The 21,172-nt window shown below is 42.3% G+C and overlaps 1 protein-coding gene across 8 annotated transcripts in view; it reads left to right on the plus strand.

Moving 5' to 3' along the window:
- The first annotated feature begins 235 nt into the window (after positions 1-235).
- The window catches only part of ARFGAP3 (ARF GTPase activating protein 3), a 32,356-nt gene continuing 11,419 nt past the window's right edge, over positions 236-21,172 (plus strand). The window contains exons 1-11 of one of the 8 annotated variants that reach the window (XM_035137639.3): positions 236-392; positions 4,343-4,461; positions 5,846-5,918; positions 7,048-7,179; positions 9,818-9,901; positions 10,746-10,833; positions 11,311-11,370; positions 11,930-11,974; positions 13,515-13,561; positions 14,788-14,927; positions 19,495-19,620. In XM_035137639.3, coding sequence (XP_034993530.1) covers positions 324-392; positions 4,343-4,461; positions 5,846-5,918; positions 7,048-7,179; positions 9,818-9,901; positions 10,746-10,833; positions 11,311-11,370; positions 11,930-11,974; positions 13,515-13,561; positions 14,788-14,927; positions 19,495-19,620 — 983 coding nt within the window. In that variant the 5' untranslated portion in view covers positions 236-323. The remainder of the gene's footprint in view (positions 393-4,342; positions 4,462-5,845; positions 5,919-7,047; positions 7,180-9,817; positions 9,902-10,745; positions 10,834-11,310; positions 11,371-11,929; positions 11,975-13,514; positions 13,562-14,787; positions 14,928-19,494; positions 19,621-21,172) is intronic. The other 7 variants (XM_088669438.1, XM_035137641.3, XM_088669439.1 and 4 more) reach the window with 7 other exon arrangements.

The raw sequence follows: 21,172 nt of genomic DNA on the forward strand, positions 1-21,172 counted from the left end.
GGAACGCCAAAGCGCCCAAACGAAGGAGGCCCCGCCCCGCTTCCCGGCCTTCCCAATCCGCGCCCAACAAATCAGCCGTTCCTCGCGACGCTCCTCCGCGGAGCGTGCGTGGCGCGACGTGGACCTGCGCGCGCCGCGTGGAGGCCCCGCCCCCTCCCCGGCCCGCCTCGTTGGCGCGAGCGTGTGAGGCGCGCGCGAGTTGGCCGTCCTCCTCCCTCCTCCCTCTCCTCCTTCCGTGGCGCTTGAGGCGGCGCTTCTTGAGGCGGCTTCGTCGTCGTCTTCGTCGCCTCCGGGTCTCCGCCGCGCGTCTGCCGAGAGAGAGGATGTGCGAGCCCAGCAAGCAGGACATCGGCGCCGTTTTCCGGAGGCTCCGCTCCGTCCCCACGAACAAGGTAAGCCAGCGGGGCAAGGTCGGCGTCGGGGGCTTCCCTTCTCCCGGCCCGAGGGAGGGAGGCGGACCTCTCTCCGCTGACACGTCGCGCCTCCGCCGCCTCCCGGCCCGGCCCGCGCCTCCCCCTCCCGAGGCGTCTCCGGGAGCTTCGTGGTTCCCGTGGGTTTGCTTACTTTTGCCTGCCGCCCTGGAGAGGCCAGACACGCGCGATGAGAACAAGATCCCACGGAGATCGTGATCCTTGTCGGGATTTCGCACCTTCTGTGGCCATTGTCCCTCCCACCTCCTTGAGGATCGCTACATAGCTGCCAAGTTATCCCTTTTTTAAAGGGATTTTCCCTTATGCTGAATAGGCTTCCTCGCGAGAAAAGGGAAAACTTGGCAGCTATGGGATCGCTATGCTTTCCGAACTCCCTCCCCCAAATCGCATTATCCGCCAGGCGCTTTGCGCTTGCGATCCTAACACCCCGAGGTACGTGGGGAGCAAGCCCCGTCCGATTAGGCGGGGCTTGCTTTCGAGTAGACGTGGCCAGATTCGTTTCATCTCTCTCTCTTGCATTTTTACATTATTTTTGCATTTTTGCATTTGTTCATTTATTGCCTTTATCTTCCAAAGAGCTGAGAGTGGTGTGCATGGTTCTCCTCCTCCCCCTTCCCCATTTCGTCCTCACAACAACCCTGTGAGGTAGGTCAGGCTAATAGAGGGGAGACTGGCCCAGGATCAGATCACCCAGTAAGCTTCATGGATGATGTGGGGATTGGAACCCCGGTCTCCCTCTGTTGCAAATGACTTCGTTTCTAGGGACTTGAGGAAGGGGCTGAAACCCGTTAAGGGTTTTGCTGCATTTGTTTGCAGACAGACTTTGGGTGCTTTCAGCCAAACGCAAAAGAAAAAAGGGCACGTTGATTTACTTGGATCAAGTATTGGGAAACATAAGGACAGCTATGTAGGTAGATGTGTCCTTCCTGATTTATATCCATCCATGTATTGTGGAGCTGATGTTGCCTTTTGTAGGGTGAAGTACATCTGCTTCCTGCCCAGAACTCTTCACTCCTTTTTCTTTGCTGGAATTCACTGTCAAGGTTCTATCTGCCTTGTCACTGTTGGCAATATTCCTTTAAAGCACAGCATGGAAGGGAGTGAAAACTGATGAGGTGGCTTAGGAATTAGGGCTGTAGTTGATTTTGTCTTTTCCATTTTCTTCTTGGTGAACAGTGAGTCAGTGACCTTTCAGAATAGGAGGAGCACTGTAATGTGGGCATTTCCAACAGGCAATTATTTCTGCAGTGTTAAATGCACTTCCCACATATTTTCTTCATGTAATTTTGTTTGCTCGTTCCTGCGCACTCTGACATGACTGTATAACATGGGTAGGCAAACTAAGGCCCGGGGGCCAGATCCGGCCCAATCGCCTTCTAAATCCGGCTCGCAGATGGTCCGGCAATCTTTGTTTTTACATGAGTAGAATGTGTCCTTTTATTTAAAATGCACCTCTGGGTTATTTGTGGGGCCTGCCTGGCGTTTTAACATGAGTAGAATGTGTGTTTTTGTTTAAAATGCACTCTGGGTTATTTGTGGGCCATAAGAATTCGTTCATTCCCCCCCCCCCCCTGCAAAAAAATAGTCCGGCCCCCCACATGGTCTGAGGGACAGTGGACTGGCCCCTGCTGAAAAAGTTTGCTGACTCCTGCTGTATAATTTTATAATGATTGGTTATGGTGCCCAAAGTCAAGTTACTTTATCTTCTGTTCTGATGGTTTGTGGAAATATGTGTAAAACAGCATGTTCATTTCAAGCAGTGATTCCGAACTTGTTCTGAGTTATAACAGATTAAGCTACCAGGATGATGAAATCATCTTATAAGATGATGAAATAAAAACGCTGCAGGGCAAACAGGTTCAGGCAAGTTGGTTGCTGGCAAGTGGGCTAGCTGGAAATAATTACTGCTCCGTTATAGCTCTTTAGTGATATGTAGATATGATCTTCAGGTTCACAAAGTTCAATTGTTGGATTATAAGGCCACTGTTACTTCAGTCAAGTGGTTTGGAGGTAGCTGTGTGTGGACATGATCATAACAAGGAGGATTTGGAATTCAGAGGCTGCCGAATGAATAAAAGTAAAATGTTCTGCTGGTACCTTGGTAGGTGCTCTGACGCCTTACAGTTTAAAAACTAGCTTGTATATTGTTCTGGGTCATATTAATGTTTGTTAACAGGTCTGTTCACATGCACATGTTAGGAGGTGTCAGATGGTGACAGTTATCCTAGTGAATGTTTTTTGTTAATAAATCAGTGTGGATATCAATTCTATGCATATTAATTTGGAGAAGGCCCACTGTGTTCTAGATGCTTAACTCCCAGTTAAGTGTGCATAGAATTGCAGCCCTAGACATGTTGGGCTTCTTTTGTACAGTGTTCTGATAGGTGACCTAATAAAGAGAAAGACTATATAGTCTATATACTGTGAGCTCCCGTTGCTCGGTCCCAACTCCTGCCAACCTAGCAGTTTGAAAGCACGTCAAAGTGCAAGTAGATAAATAGGTACTGCTATAGCGGGAAGGTAAATGGCGTTTCTGTGTGCTGCTCTGGTTCACCAGAAGTGACTTACTGTAGTCATGCTGGCCACATGACCTGGAAGCTGTACGCTGGCTCCCTCAGCCAATAACACGAGATGAGCGCCGCAACCCCAGAGTCGGTCACGACTGGACCTAATGGTCAGGGGTCACTTTACCTTTATATAGTCTGAAGCAGCTAGGTGACGGTCTTCCACCTGCAGGTACAGTGTTAGAAACTGAGATATATAAACTAGGTGCCAAGTGGTTCTTTAAACCAAGATAGCAGTCGTCAAAATGGAATGTCTAGTTGCCATTTTTGGGCAAGACGGCTCTAAAGTCTCATTTTTCAAATGATAGACTGACTGTGATTGATTATTAGTTAAGGTAGGTAAAGGTAAAGGATCCCTGGACGGTTAAGTCAAGTCCAATTTGACTATGGTGTGTGGCGCTCAACTCCGCTTTCAGGCCGAGGGAGCTGCAGGCAGCTTTCTGGGTCATGTGGCGAAAATGACTAAACTGTTTCTGGCGCACGGAGCACACTGATGAGTGCCAGAGCGCATGGAAACAAGTGCCAGAGTGCACGGAAACACTGTTTAACTTCCTGCTGCAGCGGTACATATTTATCTACATGCACTGGTATGCTTTCAAACTGCTAGGCTGGCAGGAGCTGGGACGAAACAACGGGAGCTCACCCTGTCATGCAGATTCGAACTGCCAACCTTGGTCAGTAAGCCCAAGAGGCTCAGTAGTTTAGACCACAGTGCCACCTGCGTCTCCATCAGTTAAACATCTGGCTAATTCAGATGGCAACCTTGAACTAGGTTAAGAGCATTGAGAACTTGAAGAAAAGTCACTTGATTCAAGGAGAGTCCTCATATATATTGGCCTATTCCTAACTCTTTTTCTTAATGGTGACATAGACCATTCATAACATGAGAATATTCTTCACAACTGTGAGCTGGGCAGTGGGGTGGGATAATTGAAGACAAGCTACAAAAAGTAACTATAATGTTGTTCACTGCTCCCGCTCAGACTGAACAGAAAAAGTATTTTGGTTCCTGAAATTTATTCAGATGGTGCAGATAGAATTCTACAGGATGGAGGATTAGTGTGTGAAAACAGGCATGCACCTCCAGATGGTGGAGAGGTCAGGTGCCATCCTGGCACCCAGGCATCTTCACTTGGTTGAAGTGGTTGATAGGTGCTAAATGTGTGACACCCAGCTAATTTCAAAGACTGCAGGTACACTAGAAGTTACACCAAGGCAACCAACTTTTTGCCTAACTTCAGCTCATTTGGTGGAGTAATTTAGAGCTATTTATTCTGCAGGTCTCGCACTGCAGTTTAGATGCTTACTTGTCTCTATATGCTATACACTTTTTGTATTGTTTTCTAGATATGCTTCGACTGTGGAGCGAAAAACCCAAGCTGGGCAAGCATAACGTATGGCGTTTTCCTGTGTATTGACTGCTCAGGGACTCATCGATCACTTGGGGTTCACTTGACTTTCATTCGGTAAGGAATTTGCATGCTGTTTTTGGATTGGGGATGCTTTTCCTGTGTTACTGCATTTGTCTGACTTCGTCCCATGTGGTAAGTAAAGATGTTTGTGAGTAAAAGGTTTGTTCATCTTGTGTAAGGATGGTATCCAACACGGCCCTTCTGCTAACAGGGGAGGGAGGCAATTTTCAGATTTTCAGCAATGTCTCTCTCCACCCCCACCCCCCGCCTCTAGCACCTGTTGACAGAGGGAAAGCATTGAATCCCATCCTCAGAATGCTACTTTGGCATCAATAGTAGATACAGGAGAATTTCTTTGGTGTGGTTGTAAGGAGAGGCCAAGATCTGATAATTGCTCTTTCAATATCAGACAGTCACCTTTCGGATCAGACCTGAAATTCTGGATATGGTTTAACTTGGCTTTTGTTGTGCTGACTTGTTTTCTTACTGCTTTTATCCCCTCCTAGTGGTGCAACAATGAAACTGCTAGAACAGTTGCAAAGCTAAGCAGGGTCCACTATAGTTTCAAATAGGAAGGGTGACCACTTGCGGGGATCGGACTAGATGACCCTTAGGGGGCCCTTCCAACTCTACAATTGTATGGTGATATTGTGTTAACTGTTCTAAATGGTTTCTTAGGTAGTCTGAAACGATGGGGTCTAAATTTCTGTTGAAATTATTGGATTTATTCCATCTTACCATTGAGAGGGAACATTTATATTTTTATTAAGTTGAAGTGGTTTTAAATATAAACAAAGTTTTGATTGCCTTCAGCTTTACTGTGAATGTTGCTGTCTGAGGGTTGTGCATTAGAAAACTGCAATCGTGTTTCTATTAGAACTAAACATTTATGAGTCATATATCGGATACTGAATATCACAATCTTTATTTACTTTACCAACCAATCACCTGTGTCGTGTTGGTGTTTGAGCTTCATACTTTGAATATTAGAACAGCTTTCCTAAAGATTGATTGGTTCTGTTTACAGGAGCTAGAATGCCAGAAGTATAAATGGAAGTTTCCCTTGTTAGATGGCTGTGCCACATAATTAGCAATTTTCTGTTTTGGCTTTAAAGACTCAATTTTTTAAAAAAGTAATCTGAATCATCTGAATCTCCTCCGAAGCATATACAGCCATGGGAAAAAGAAAGTGCACCCTCTTTGAATTCTGTAGCTTTGTTTATGAACACATAATAACAACCATCTGTTCCTTAGCAGGTCTAAAAATTATGTAAATTATGTAAATGCAACCTCAGGTGAACAACAACACATGACATATTACACTATGTCATGATTTATTTAACAGCAGCAAAAAAGTTTTGCTTCAAGATTTTGTTTGGAAATACAGTAATTGTTAGAAAAGTTCTCATTTTTTTCTTTTTTCTTCTTCTTTTGGTAGGTCTACAGAATTAGATTCTAACTGGTCATGGTTTCAGCTGCGATGTATGCAAGTTGGAGGAAATGCTAATGCTGTAGGTTTATTTGTGAAGTTGAGTTTTTACCCCGGTTTACAGAGATCTGTTTCATATCATTCATATTTTGCAGAAGGTCTCTGTCTGTCTGTCTGTCTGTCTGTCTGTCTGTCTGTCTGTCTCTCTCTCTCTCTCTCTCTGTGTGTGTGTGTGTGTGTGTTTTATTTTTGTGAGTGCAAAATTTACACCTGAGTGGTTAACCTGTGGTAAAGCCCTTCAGATGTTACTGGGCTAAATTCCCATCAGTCCCAGCCAGTGGTCCAACAGCACCTGGAGAACCACAGATTAGTCACCCCTGATTTATGTATATAATTCTACCCCATTTATTTAACTACAAAGTGTTCCCAGAACAGCGAGCAATACCTTACTGAACACAAAATTCTGCTTCTGAGAATCCTGTCTTCTTTCTTTGTTTACAAGCAAGTTTTCATTCCTTATGGATGCAAACATATGCTTGAAACTGTATGAACAATGCTTGCTGAAATCTGGGATTGTTTTCTCATTGGTATGGGGTTAGGGCTTCTGTGTTCTAGAAAAACCAGAACACATTATGCAAAATAGCAGCAGAATCAACTGCAAAATCAGAAACTGTAATTTTGCACAATTTATACAGGTTATAGAATTTGGATTGCCTGTGTGCACTTTTTCAAACAATGCATGTAACCCTGCTAATGGCTACTTGATTTTCTCATGCTCCTGATATTTACCCCAAACATGTATGTATTATATATGTTTTATTACTTCTATTTTAGCATGTGTTCTCATTAACTTTGTTTTCTTGCTAAAATCCTTTCTTTCTTTCTTTCGGCTATAACCTGTATTTGGTTGACCAATGAATTTTGATTTGTTTTGTTGTTTGAATATTTGATATTTGAATTTACACTCAAATGGAAAATATATAAATGCTATAGAAAAACGCTACAACTTTCATCTCATTGCTTACATGCAAGGATTCCTGATAATGTTCGCCCACCATAACATAACATAACATAACATAACATAACATAACATAACATAACATAACCCAAACATAAAATACATTTGCTTTAACTTTAAGGAATAAACCCACTCTCAAATGCTTTTAAAAATACACACATTGTCTTTCTTTAATGTACTCTTTTTTTTGTAGTCTGCATTTTTCCACCAACATGGTTGCACTACAACGGACACCAATGCTAAGTATAGCAGTCGTGCTGCTCAACTTTACAGGGAAAAAATTAAGTCACTTGCAACTCAGGCAACACGGAAGTATGGTACTGATGTAAGTGATCTTCACTCTACCTCATTCATTGATTCTTTTTTTTTTACTTTCTTGTTAGACCAGTGTTGTATTTCCAGGAAATCTAATGTTTATAAAGCTGACATGCAACATACCACATGGTGTTCAGACATTTGCTTAGCTCTTTAAGAATGTTGCAGTAATGAGGAAAGATGGAAGATGCTGTATCAATTAATATCATGGCTTCTGCCATCTCTTTGGTGCATTTTGTCGCCTCCGTAGCATTTAGGCATAGTTCTGGCACCTCTTTTTCTAGAAAAAAACCCCTGAATAATATCAATCACTTAAATTGTATTTCCAGTGTGCTTTGCATTCCTGAACAGATTATTGCAAGAAATTGGGGGGGGGGAACCCCACTATCATACTTTCACTGAAATGAAATCTTTTTGGCCCCCAATTATCAGCATGTCATCACTTGGCATGTTGCCTTACTGCACAAAGTACAATCTTGTTCATCATACAGTTTCATCAAAGTTGCAGAAGTGTTTCTGTTGGGGTACAGTACCTGTATAATTAATACATTACCTGTGCAGTCAGAGGAGGTTTAATATGTAGACATCATTCATCAACATAAAGTGTGACCAAGAGGGTCATTGATTTCTTATGAACTGCGATGGTAGCATCTTGCCCTATATAAGTCAAAATTAGTTTTCCAAATGGATATGAGATTTTTTTTAAAAACCGAAACATCTAGCATTATCTTTGTACAAGAAGAATGGATTTCTGTTAGTTCAGTGGGAATTCACCTTCCTCTGCATACCTCCCAATCACTCCCAGAATCTTTTCTGGAGGGTTGGAATGAGAATGAGAGGAAGATGGAAGTCCTGTTGCACAAGTGGAAGTCAATTCAGGCAACATTGAATTGCACCCTAAGCAGCATTCAAAATTCACTAGGCACCAGGCGCATTGCACCTGGCTATTGGCCACTTGTGACCAAGTGAAGATGCCCGGGCACCAGGATGGCACATGATGTCTCCATCATCTGGAGGTACATGCCTGGGGATCCTTGGGTCTGGACTGTTTTCACACACAATCAGAATGAATTTCAGGAACCAAAAAGTCTTGTGGAAAAATACGACTTTGAAGCTATCTGGCCCCAAAATGACTGTCACCTGGTTTGAGGAGCCATTTGGCATCTAGCTTATAGCTCTGAGTTTCTAACACGGACCCTAAGTCTTGCAGCCCTTGAAAAAGTAGATAACTAATCTTTACTGCAGAGGTATGAAATTTTTTTCCATCCAAGGGCCCACATTCCCTCTTGGCCAAATTTTTGGAGGCTGCGTGCAAAAGTGGGCAATGAATGGAAGTCTGACCTTTTGTACAGTAGGCTGTGTTCCAGCCCTGCAAACCAGAGGTTGACATAAATGCCCCCACCCCAAAATGCCTCCTCCCCCACCTCCACCCAAGGAAATAAAGAGACATTCTCATTATTCAAGGAGACATACGGTAGGTGTGGAGCATGGCTACTAAAGAGTGGGGCCTGGGGGAGCATTCCACAGTTTTAGAGAGACTACAATAAAAACCCTGTTCCTGCCTGTTTGTGTTTGCACTTGCTTAAAAAAAAAGACAATAAAATAATCTGACTGGATATCAACAGGTGAGGAGAACTTATTATGCAATTATAATGTATTTATAGTCCTGATCTAATCACTTTTATGTTAATCTGATGCACTGATCATATTTAAAATCAATGATAACTTATATAGGTTTGAAATATTTTTTCTGTTTTTTTTGACCTTAGTTACTTGTATTAGCTGTATTTTTCCTTGAAATGTAGAACCTCACCTGTAAATGCTCAAAACATCAGTCAAACCTGCTACCTTTATACGAGGCCATTAAATGTAATATTTATATTCACATCTGTGTGACTTTATGGAAGTCTACACTTTTGTTCTGCAGATGTCCACTGCTCATGCAGACATGGGGGTGGGGTCCATGTGCTTTGATTGCATGGAGCTCCCTTCACATGATGAATATATGAAAAGGACTACAGCTGCCCATAGGAAACAGTGGAGAAATTGAGCATTTTAGCTTAGCTATGATTGGGTAGCAGCAGTATGTTTCCCGCCCACCCCCAAGGCATACAAAGCCTGTCTTTGGCTTTGAATATAAACCTGGAAGTTTCCTATCTGGAATTTCTGTGGCTCTTGGAAGTCTAGAGAACTGTGTTTTTACTAGAATTGTTTTCTTTTGATTTATAAAAGTACATTTCTTTATACCTAGGGAAATCCCAAGTGTCTAGCATCTGTGTGGCCTTATTTTTTGGGTAGCCTTGTGTCAATTCCAAGGTGATGACCCAAATTTGCTGTCAGAGAGAATGGTGATGTTGAAAGAAATTGAGAACTGCTGAATGTTCAGCATTGCTTAATGTTTCATTGGAGCATATGAATGCCAGTGTCAATTGTCTGGAGCTTAGGAGCCATCAGATTTTGAATGCTTACATTAACTGTATCCGCTGCAACATTTCCAATAGGTCTTGCACTCCTGTATGTTTGCCTTCATTTCAAAGACTAGTCCTGTGTGATGCCCTTTATGAAAATGTCTGTACATGCTGTTGATTATGCCTAAAACGTACATTGTTGAGGGAACATCCTGAGATGACATGCTGTGTTTGTTCTAGTTGTGGATAGATGGCAGTGGAGCCCCCCCTCTATCACCACAAGAAAAAGAGGAAGACTTCTTTGCATCTCACGTTTCTCCTCGGGTATAGAATAAGTTGGATTTTGCTTCTTAAGTCTCTGGTATTTCTCAAGTAGCAAAGTTTCAATATGTGTTCTGGCCCATGCATGGGTGTACAGTAAACGTCCCCTCTATTGTCTTGAGAGGGCCATGGATCCATGCACTTCCTGGCCACCACAACCAAGAGTGGGAGGGTGGGGACCTAGTCACAGAGCAAAGGCAATGCAGTGTTGTCCCTGTGTGGCCATGAGCTGCCTCTGTTCAGCAGCAGAATAGATGATGGCACTAGTTTACGCCAACACAATATTGCACTTCCTGCAGTTGATCATAGTGGTAGGTGGCGGTTTAGTCCTCGCTCTCCCACTCTGCACTGGTGACCAGACGTGCTTCTAGCATCCCTGCTTAGGACTGATTGAATAATATGTGACCTGCAATGTACTGTAATGTTAAATCTGAAAGTATCAGTCTTGTAACAATGATTGCTATCAGTTACTGTTTACACAAAATAGAACACTTTGTAATCAAGTTTACATTGATTTTAAATAATGTTTCTAAGGTTGTTGAATTTACGAAATTGGCAGTCGTCTTATCTAATTCTGTAACTTTATGTAAACTATTAGTGAAGATATTCTAGTGACAAGTTATGGCAGAACTATTTGGGTCCTTTACTTTTGTCCAGTAGATGATTCATAATTTTTCTTATTGAAAAAATGTCGCTGTGAAATTTTAGATTTCTCATACATGTGTCTATAATTTGCATGACGGCATAAACATTGAGATTAACTAGTGTCTTAGCTATTTCAGTTTTTTTGGGTTACTTTGGGCTTACTCCGAATAGATAGCAGTAACTAATTTCTCCTTTTCTGCAGGTTATCAACACAGAATGGGAGTTAACACACCAGGAGACAATAACTCTAAAACAGACTTCTCCAGAAAATGATTCAGAAAACAAAGAAGGTACAATTTGAAGAGGAGAGACAGAGTTTTTAGACTAAAGTTGAGCATTCTTGACTACCGCTTATTCTTGTGCCTCCTTTTTATAATATTGCTGCACATGCAATAACAATAGATGCTAAAAAGCAGGCACCTGTGTTTAGCAAACATCTGTAAAAGGGGAATGGCTTATGCTGCTTTATGAATAATAGCTTAGCCAGTTCTGTTGTCACGGCATCTGAAGCACAACTTCAAACATGAGAGAAATGCAGTATAGTTACAAAAATTTGTCGTCACTTTCATGTTGTAATCCATTTGCAGTTCCAACTTCTTAATACTGTGATTAATTTATTTCTCCAGTGAAAAAAAGTTCGCAGAGAGTGGAAGCTTAGGGGGGGGGGTATGAGTGTGTGTGTGTGGGGGGGGGGGAAATCTCTCTAGTAAGGTATTTTTGAATATTCTAAAATGGACTATTTGTACTTAATGTTTTTATATATCTAGAAGAACCTGAACATGGACCAAGTGTTGATTGCCTTAGCGTCTCACCACAAGCTTCATTAGGTAATCAGTCCAAAACAGTCTTGTGTGTTTTAATGTGTACATGTTTGAAGTGAGTTTGGTTTGGGAAAAAGCAGTGCAAATTTTGCACTGAGCATTTAGTGACTGGCACCAGAGCCAGCACAGTATCTAGGTATGGGCATCTAAAAATGCCCTTTTGCTCCATTCATGATGCTTATTTCTCTTCTGAGAAATGTAATGTGGTAATGGCCTCCTGAACCTGTCACAGGTCAGAATGCATGTGGGGGATTGCATGTTTTAATGCTCCTCCATATTGAATCCTTTCATATAGAAAATCAACACATCTGGCAAAAACATGCTAGCTTGTTATAAGGCTTGGCATCTGTAACATAGGGGAGGTTAGATCTGTAATTTCCCCCAGCTGCAGCTGGAATAGTGCAGTCCCTCGAAGACAGTATCATATGCTTAACTCCCTCCCCGCCCCGCAATAGTGTGGCCCTTAGGGTCCAGCAGTTGCCATATATTGCAAATTCAGATGTTTATTTAAAACATTGACCTTTTTAGTTAGTGACGTGTGTTTGTTTTTTATCTCTTATTTTAGCCAACTCGGAGAATGTAAATGCTTCAAGCACCACACATAGCAAAGGTGACCGTGGATCTTTTTAAATATCCTGTTGGACTGCTTCAGTTTCCACATTTAGGACTTCCGTGGAATAGAGCATTATAACAGTTTTCTTAGCTTCTTATACCAATTTAAGCAAATGTATCTCCCTCTAACAAATTTATTTTTAATTTTTTAATTTTTAATTTTGAGAAAGTAATAATAATAAATAAATAAGAATAAAAATGTGCACCCCACCACCGAGACCATTCCATTGCAACTATCCGGGCCTCCCAAAATTTCAACACCTCTTGCGATGGTTTGAGCCCTTTCCATTTTAACAGTACAGATTCTACAAACACCTTCCAACCTCTAACAATTTAAACAGTCTTAGATGCTTTTAATTTCCCCCAACTATGTTTCTGGATTGCTGATATTCCCCATACATTTTTTAAACATCTTGAATAGCCTCATGACCATTGAATACTTCAGTATTTGAGGTATTAAGTCTGGAGATCAGTCTGGAGATCCTCACATATAGGAGGGGTCTGCATCCTTATTTCTGTGAATGTTGGATCTTCCTTTAGTCAACAAACAGATGATTGACAATTTCAGCTCTGGGAACATAAGAAAAGCTTTGCTGGATGGAACCAAAGGCCCATGCAGTTCTGAATCCTTGTTCTCACAGCGCCAGTCCAATGCCTCTTGGAATCCCCACAAGCAGAATATGAGGGCAGTCTCCTTTTGTTCCCCAGCAACATGCTGTCACTGATTCATGCAACCTTCAGGACTAGTCACCTCCATGATTTTGTCCCATTTCCTTTTAATAAGAGCATAAAAAAACCTATTGGTGTGGGGAAGGGTTTAGTCTTCCTCTTAATGCTGAGTAGATCAGTCTTCCAAAGTATTGCTCTTAAGGTGTATCAACTGGTTTAATGTCTGCTGGTTTAGATTCATGACCCAAAATTCTATTGTGAAACTTTGATTTGAAGGGTGGAATCTAAATGCATTAGAGAGAGGAAGATTTTGTTCTTTAGGTACCTTGTTCTTTAAAAGCACACTTTCCCTAAGCTATTTTTTGGAGAGGGCATATAAGTTATTAACTGGTTCCCTAATTTGTGCCTAGTGTCTTGATTCTCACCCCATTCTGCCCCGGGGCATAAAGCTTGTTCATACTTCTGTACCCCGTGTGTGTGTGTGTGTGTTAAAATTGTGTAAAATTTGACAACTTTGGTTAAATATCAAGGAGGTATGCTTGTCTGTTGTTGGACAACTTCTCTGAATTGCTGTATCATTGGCTCATTGGACAACTTCTCTGAATTGCTATATCCTTGGCCCTTTGTGAATTTGGTAGTTCACAGAAATGTATTTGTTTATACTGTAGCTAATATTTTAATGTTTGAAAATAAGACATTCCATACTACACTGTACTGCTAATTTCCTTAATGAAACTGCTGTATTTCAGGTAAGGAAAATAAAGGGGGAACCTTGCTGATAACATCATGCTTTTGTGTGGATTGTTGTTAAGACTATTTGCATGCTCAAAAAATATAGATCATAACAAAATATGTGTTGAACTTTCCAGATGCCAGCTCCATGATAAAGAAGAAGCCAAATCAAGTAAGAAAGGGGGTAAGTGATTCGGTGCCGTGTTTTCTTGTGTTAATGGGGTTGTAAATTAGTTTTCTCCATAGGATCTATGTTGCATTTTTGTAAACTGCCATTTGTCTTTAGGTAAAAGGCATATAACACCAAAATAAATTTTATAATCCATAATAAATATTAGGAATCCAGCCCAAAAGAAGTACTGCAATCATGTAGTCCTCTTCTCAAAAGCAGATTATCCTTTTCATTAGCTATTTGGCATGGAAGAGAGACTGGATTCAGCTCTCTAGTCCCCTTTTAAAGAGCTGACTTAATGGGCTTCCGGGTTTGTTTGTTCACTTAAAGGATATACTTATAGAGACCCAGCTGAGGATTCACACTCAGGCTCAGTTGTTCATGCATGTAGGGATATGTATGCTGAAGCATGGAATAAAGGAGTGATTGATCCATTTGCGGGAGGTATTTCTGCAGTTATATAGCATGCTAGATGACTTTTGTATCTTGGCAACAGAGTACATTTGTTCTAGCTGCACAGTTATGTTTGCGAAAGCGGCAAACCTGGAAGTATTTTTCCGGGTTTTTCCACTCACGTATGCGCAGAATCGCTCTATCGCACCGATACGGATTTATCGAGGTGCACATGGACCCCCAGAACGAATTAAATTTGTATCCAGAGGGTCCACTCTATTTTATGTAATTTGACCATGAGCGTACAAGCAGAAGTATTTGCCACAATTGCTAAGCATTGTGCTAACATTTCATAGTGCTGCATATTGCTGAAAAATCATGACCTGGCTATCAGGAGTGTGCTATGGGATGGCATGCTCACCTCTGTTTCCTGGTTCAGAGCAAACTACTTTTTGCCATGGTGGCGTCTGAATTAGGGAGACATATGGCGACTGCTAACAATGGTGTGTTTCCAAATTCCAGAATCTTCTTTCATGTTGTGGTTTGAAGGAAAAATACCTTTAGGTGTCAAAACTTGAGATTACCACAAACCAGAAGTACAGGAGAAATTGGGGTTTGTCTGTGAGGCATAAACTGGGTCTTGATTCAGCCGCCCCTTGCCATTGTTGGCACCTTTTTCTTTCCTTGTTTACAGTGTGATAGAACAAACGCACATGTAGTTTCTTTACCTACCTGTACAAACTCATGCCTTTGTTTAGTTTACTTTATTGGTCCTCTCCCTCTCCCCTCCTTCTATTCACTGACATTTCAGACTGTAAAATGACTTTATTTCTTTCTCATTAAAGCTTGGAGCCAAGAAAGGTGGTTTGGGGGCCCAGAAAATGAGCAGCAAGAGCTTTAACGAAATTGAAAAGCAAGCCCAAGCTGTAGATAAAATGAAAGAAGATATGCATGCTGGCAAAAGAACTGAGAAGGAAGAGCCGCTGTAAGTGTAGCTCACTTTGCATGTATAATATGTTCGCTTAGCAAATACATAAGCTGGATTTTTGTAGTTGTACTGAATGGTTCTCGATGCGGGGAATGCTTTAGACCAGGGGTCAGCAAACTTAATCAGCAGGGGGCTAATCCACTGTCCCTCAGACCTTGTGGGGGGCGGACGGACTATATTTTTTGGGGGAAATGAACGAATTCCTATGCCCCACAAATAACCCAGAGATACATTTTAAATAAAAGCTACACATTCTACTCATGTAAAAACACGCTGATTCCTGGACTTTCCACCGGCTGGATTTAGAAGGCGATTGGGCCGGATCCGGCCCCTGGGCCTTCGTTTGCCTACCCATGCTTTAGACCAGGCATCCCCAAACTGCGGCCCTCCAGATGTTTTGGCCTACAACTCCCATGATCCCTAATTAACAGGACCAGTGGTCAGGGATGATGGGAATTGTAGTCCAAAACATCTGGAGGGCCGAAGTTTGGGGGTGCCTGCTTTAGACAGCACCTCTTATGCTTTAAGAAGCACCTGTTTTCCTTTAGTGTGAAGCATAGCTGATGGAGTTGAAAAGCAGTTTGAGCAAGCTATGATAACAGGATGTTCTCAGACTTGTGATGCTCTCCAGATGTCCTTGGACTCAAACTCCCATCAGCCCCAGCCAGCAGGGGATGATGCATGTGGCATTCCAATAATATGTGTAGTGCACAATGTGGACTACCTCCCCCTTAGGCAACCCCTCCTTTTATTTCAAAACATTTTATACTGCCTTCAAAACTGCCTGCAGTCAATTTAAAATACAAAATCTAAATACAAAAAAGCCACAAAAAACATTTTAACAAATGGCTAGAGAAATAAAATGCTAAAAAGCAGATGAGATTAAAACGGTAATTAAAAGCACCCAAGAAAATGATTATAACAGCTTCTGACAAATGTGAAATGCTTAACCGAAATCCTTCCTGGAAAGAAAGATCTTTACAATGTAGCCAAATGCCAAGGGAGAGATAGGATGGTGGGCCTCCTTTGGGAGGATATTCCAAAGCCTGGGCATAGCGACTGAAACGCTACCCCCCCCCTGCCCCATCAGCCCCAACCAGGTGTATTTCAAGGGTTGTTGGGGGGACCCAGGGGCTTCCATTGAAGAGCTTAATGATGAAATTTGCATGCATATTGTCAGTGGGGAAAGCTTGCCAGTTTCCAGGCAAACGCGTCCAGCGTTTTTCATCTTGGCACCTTTAAAGTTGGATTTTATTTATGTATTTATTTATTCCTAAGTAGCAAGCAGACTGAACGGAAATGACTTGCTTGAAGGGAAAGCCTCCTGTTAAAATGCCCAGCTACTTTTCAGTTGGCCACCAGATGGCAGCATAAATGCATTTTTAGGAGTTTCAAGCAATTGTTAGGGCTCTCTCAAAGATATACTGTATACCAGTGATCTAGTTTATATTCCAAGATGAGCTTGTGGAAATACCCAAAGCAAATGTAAGGGGCATGCAGGAAGATGCAAGGAGAAATCCTTATTTAGATGGAACTACATACCGTAGTTTAAGGTAAAGGTAAAGGAACCCCTGACCATTAGGTCCAGTCATGACCGACTTTGGGGTTGCGACGCTCATCTCGCTTTACTGGCCGAGGGAGCTGGCATATAGCTTCCAGGTCATGTGGCCAGCATGACAAAGCCGCTTCTGATGAACCAGAGCAGCACATGGAAAAACCGTTTACCTTCCTGCTGGAGTAGTACCTATTTATCTACTTGCACTTTGGCATGCTTTTGAACTGCTAAGTTGGCAGGAGCTGGGACCAAGCAACGGGAGCTCACCCCGTCGCGGGGATTCTAACCGCCAACCTTACTTTAATGCAATATATCCCTGAATACTTTCCTCGCTCCCCCCCCCCCTTCAGGGATAGTTTAAGGTGTTTGGGGAGAATAGAACATTCAAATACAATGCACCCAGCTTGTCCTCTAAAAATATACAGTGGTACCTCGCAAGACGAAGTTTTCTATGGCTGCGCTTCGCAAGACGAATTTTTTTGCGGCGGCAAACCACGCTTTGCAAGACGAAATTATCGCAAGACGAAGCGACTCGTGGAACGAATTAATTTCGTCTTGCGAGGCACCACTGTACCTGCAAACATTTTGGCATTTCAACACATCTTAGTTAAAACTTTTATGAATATCTCTGCTGTCATGTCATGATCCCTTAGGAGGTTATTCACAGGTCACACACACAAAATTGCACCTTGTTTTGAAGACGCATATTTGTTCTTACCTTCTTGATTTTGTTAATGCTGTCAGAGAGAGATAAAAGTAAGTGTGTTTTTTGTTTTGTAATTGGAAAATCAAGTGCACGTTGGCTGAGTGAAAGCTTTTGCAACTTACTTGCATGGCTTCAGGATCAGAAGCTCTATTGCAAAAACTCCAGTGAATGTAATCCTATTAATATGTATTCATTCATCTAGCTGTTATAATCATTTCAATTTCATTTCCTTATTTTCTCCTCTTAACTTTTATTCCCTTGCAAAGTATTTTTAACTAAGTATCTGACAATCTAAGAGTCTCCCTGGTGGTCATGTTATGTCTTGTAAATTTGCATATGTTTCTGGGTTGTATTATTGCAGGAGATCAATTGAATGTACCAATGTAATTGAAGGGGCGCACAGGGACAACAGAGGGAAAATGTACACTGGAAATCCCCATTCCAGAAGTGGAATGCCTCTTGTACTTCTTAGGGTGGAAATCTAGATGTATAACAGGCAGTTAAACATATATCCATCAATAAGATTTTTGAGTTAATTATCTCCCCCACCCCCTTTTGTGTTGTGATTTGCATTGAATTTGCAGAGTGGTGAAGATTCATTTTGAACTTTAGGTTCCTGGGTACTGCGCATATATACATGAAATTGCGTATAGTGGGAACACCATCTAAAAAGCCTGTAAACACCTTCTAAATATTTGGAAACCCACAAAAATCCGCCAAACTCAGCCACAGTCATTCCCTCCAAACCTCCTTTCTCAAACTCCAACTCTCCTCAGGCCTCAAAGGTCTGTGCAAAGGCTCCTGGGATTGCAAGCCGTTTTCCCGCTCTTTGGGGGCCATTTTTGCTGTTTGAATTGATTTATTTAACCATTTCCTGGCACTTATGCATGAGGCTAACATGCATAAGTGGGGAGAGGCCTGTACTTGACTGTCTCTGGTAGGCAATAACCCATGCTTTTGGATACATTGAAAAGCTTCAGCAAATGCCCGCTCTTCTGAATGATCACGTTGCCCTGTCCTTTTTACTGGAGGATCATTTCCTTAGGTCAGTGGGGGCAAACCTATGGCACGCGGGCCAGAGGGGGCACTCAGAGCCCTCTCTGTGGGCACGCGCACCGCCGCCCTTTCCAACTCCCCACAATTCTATGATTCAATGGCTAGCCCGCCGGGCTGTACTTCTAAAGCCTGCTTGTGCAGGAGGGAGCAAAATGCCACCGGGCTTACTGGCAGTTCTGCACTGAGGCGCTTTAAGGCAGCGGAATAGAATGTCCATGTTTCAGCTGCAGCCCGCGAAGGCAGTAAACCGCTACTCACACATGCTCTGCTCTGCTGCACGCTGCCCCTACAAACACTATGCTGGGGCGCCTCCCTTCTAGGCTGTGACCGACGGCAGCGGAGCACTGAACCGCTGCTCGTCTCCGGGATTTTCTTTTCGCCTGCTTGGTCAGGCCGGGAAGCAAACGTTTGAGTTGAACTCTCTCCCATCACCATGGGTAAGTGCAAAGATCCTCCCTGGGGGACACACAGCAGAGGGCACAGGAGACTGTTTTGTTTTTTTCATAGGATTGTGGGGAGTTGGAAGGGAACCCACGGGTCATCTAAGTCCAACCCCCCTGCGATGCAGGGATCACAACTACAGCATCCATGGCAGATGGCCATTCAGCTTCTGCTTTGAAATCTCCCAAAGAAGAGTTTCTTGAAGGGAAATGATCAAAACAGCTATGTTGTCTGGGAGTAATTCCCCTTTTCATGATTTCCCAAGCAAGGATAATGCAAACTTTTACCTTTCAAGAAAAATTTGCTTTCATCATGGAAATCTGTGTTATTGTGTTTTTCTTTTAAGATAAAAGATGTTAAGGTAGGAGTTGTTTTTTTCTAAACTAAAACATCAGTATTCAGGTTAAATTGCCGTGTTGGCACTTTGCGATAAAAAAGTTTGTTTTGGGTTGCAATTTGGGCATCTTTACTGCATCTATACTGCAGCTCCACAGATCATTTTGGAAGGTCCCCTTCTTAGAGAAGTGCCATACTTCTGACATGTTTGACTGTGTATGTGTTCTTCTGTGAAAAAGCCTTTTCTGTTAGGAAAAGCTAGAGAAAAGGATTTGGCTCAGTGTGTGCTTTTCCCACATGATCCTCATATGACAATTGCATGCAGTCCCAGCACATGCATTTGAAGAGCATCTCACACCTTAGGGGGCACTTTTGGTCACCTGCTATTACTGTTATCTGCATTGATCAGTGGGTGGTGGGTGGAGATTCAGGTTTCCATTCGACATACGTTGACTCTGCTCTGTTTTTAGGGTGTCGTCATTACGACTGGCCTACAAAGATCTTGAAATTCAGATGAAAGATGAAAAAATAAATATGGCTGGTAAAAAGAAAACTGAGGTAGACAGACTTGGCATGGGATTTAACAGCAATAGAAGGTATGTATTTTTTAAAAAAATTAAATATATATCACTCCTTCATTGCAATCGCAGAGCAATGAAACAAAATAATAACTACATTACTAAATTATTATTGTACTTACTTAAATATGTATAGACAGTTTTATAAAAATACAACAAAGTAGTATAAAGCTAATGATGATGATGATGATAATAATAATAAATACCCCGCCCATCTGGCTGAGTTTCCCCAGCCACTCGGGGTGGCTCCCAAACGAGTGTTAAAAACAATACAGCATTAAATATTAAAAACCTCCCTAAACAGGCCTGCCTTCAGATGTCTTTTAAAAATAGGATAGCTGCTTATTTCCTTGACATCTGGTGGGAGGGCGTTCCACAGGGTGGGCGCCACTACTGAGAAGGCCCTCTGCCTGGTTCTCTGCAACCTCACTTCTCGCAATGAGGGAACTGCCAGAAGGCCCTTGGTACTGGATCTCAGTGTCCGGGCAGAATGATGGGGGTGGAGACGCTACTTCAGGTATACTTGGCCGAGGCAGTTTAGGGCTTTAAAGGTCAGCACCAACACTTTGAATTGTGCTCGGAAACGTACTGGGAGCATCAACATCATCAAGAAAAACTGCTTGGGAAAAGGAAGTTCATTTTTCAGAGGCCGTCTGACTTCTGTTGTGTGCACTCCTCCAGGTTGACTCCCTGCTCCTCATCCTTTGTTCAGCACTTGGAGGAGTGTGCCACAAGGAGCCATAGTTAATAGTTTACCATGAACACAGAAATTGCTCCCACTTTACTCCTAGGGTGAAAAGGAACAGTGAACTATGATTCCTGGCTTAGCATTAGGCTCACGCTGGGATCATGGTTCCTTTTCCTCAAATCATGATTTGTAAGCCATTTGTTTTGCTAAAAAAAAACAAACCCCAAAATATTACTGCGATCTTTCATTTGTTCTTTGGTTCCTGATCTCTGTGTTTACAGTTTCCCTTTGTGAGGTTGCCTTTGGGCTTGTGATCCTTATAAGGGCTTTAATGGGAATAATAAAGGGGAAGGGGCAAAAGTTACTTGGAGGCTGAGGAAGCCATGAAGGTTTTCTTTACTAAGATCCTCTCAGTGTACTGAGTTCTATCAGATTTTAGTACCGTATATTCCAGCGTATAAGATGACTGGGCGTATAAGACGACCCCCAACTTTTCCAGTTAAAATACAGAGTTTGGGATATACTCACCGTATAAGAAATACGACCTGGCGTATAAGACGACTTTTGAGAAGATTTTCCTGGGTTAAAAAGTAGTCTTATACGCAGGAATATACAGCATGTGTAGTTTTTATTATTATGCATAATTTTAAATGCCTATATCAAGAGAGCGAGGCTTGTGTAAATATTATGAATTACATAATCTGTACTTCCACTCAGCATTACTACAAGGTTCCTGATGCTATTCCGCCAAGAATTTTCTCGAGGCAAAACATAGTGGGCAATCCTCAAACCTTTCTCTGCCCAGAGTCAAAATGAATGAAAAACGGGTGAATAGGGCGGGGAAAAGACTGCTACGAATTTTTTATTCCGGTGGGGTATCCA

Source organism: Zootoca vivipara, chromosome 5 (assembly GCF_965207765.1).
Source record: "Zootoca vivipara chromosome 5, rZooViv2.hap1.1, whole genome shotgun sequence".
Classification (NCBI taxonomy): Eukaryota; Metazoa; Chordata; class Lepidosauria; order Squamata; family Lacertidae; genus Zootoca; species Zootoca vivipara.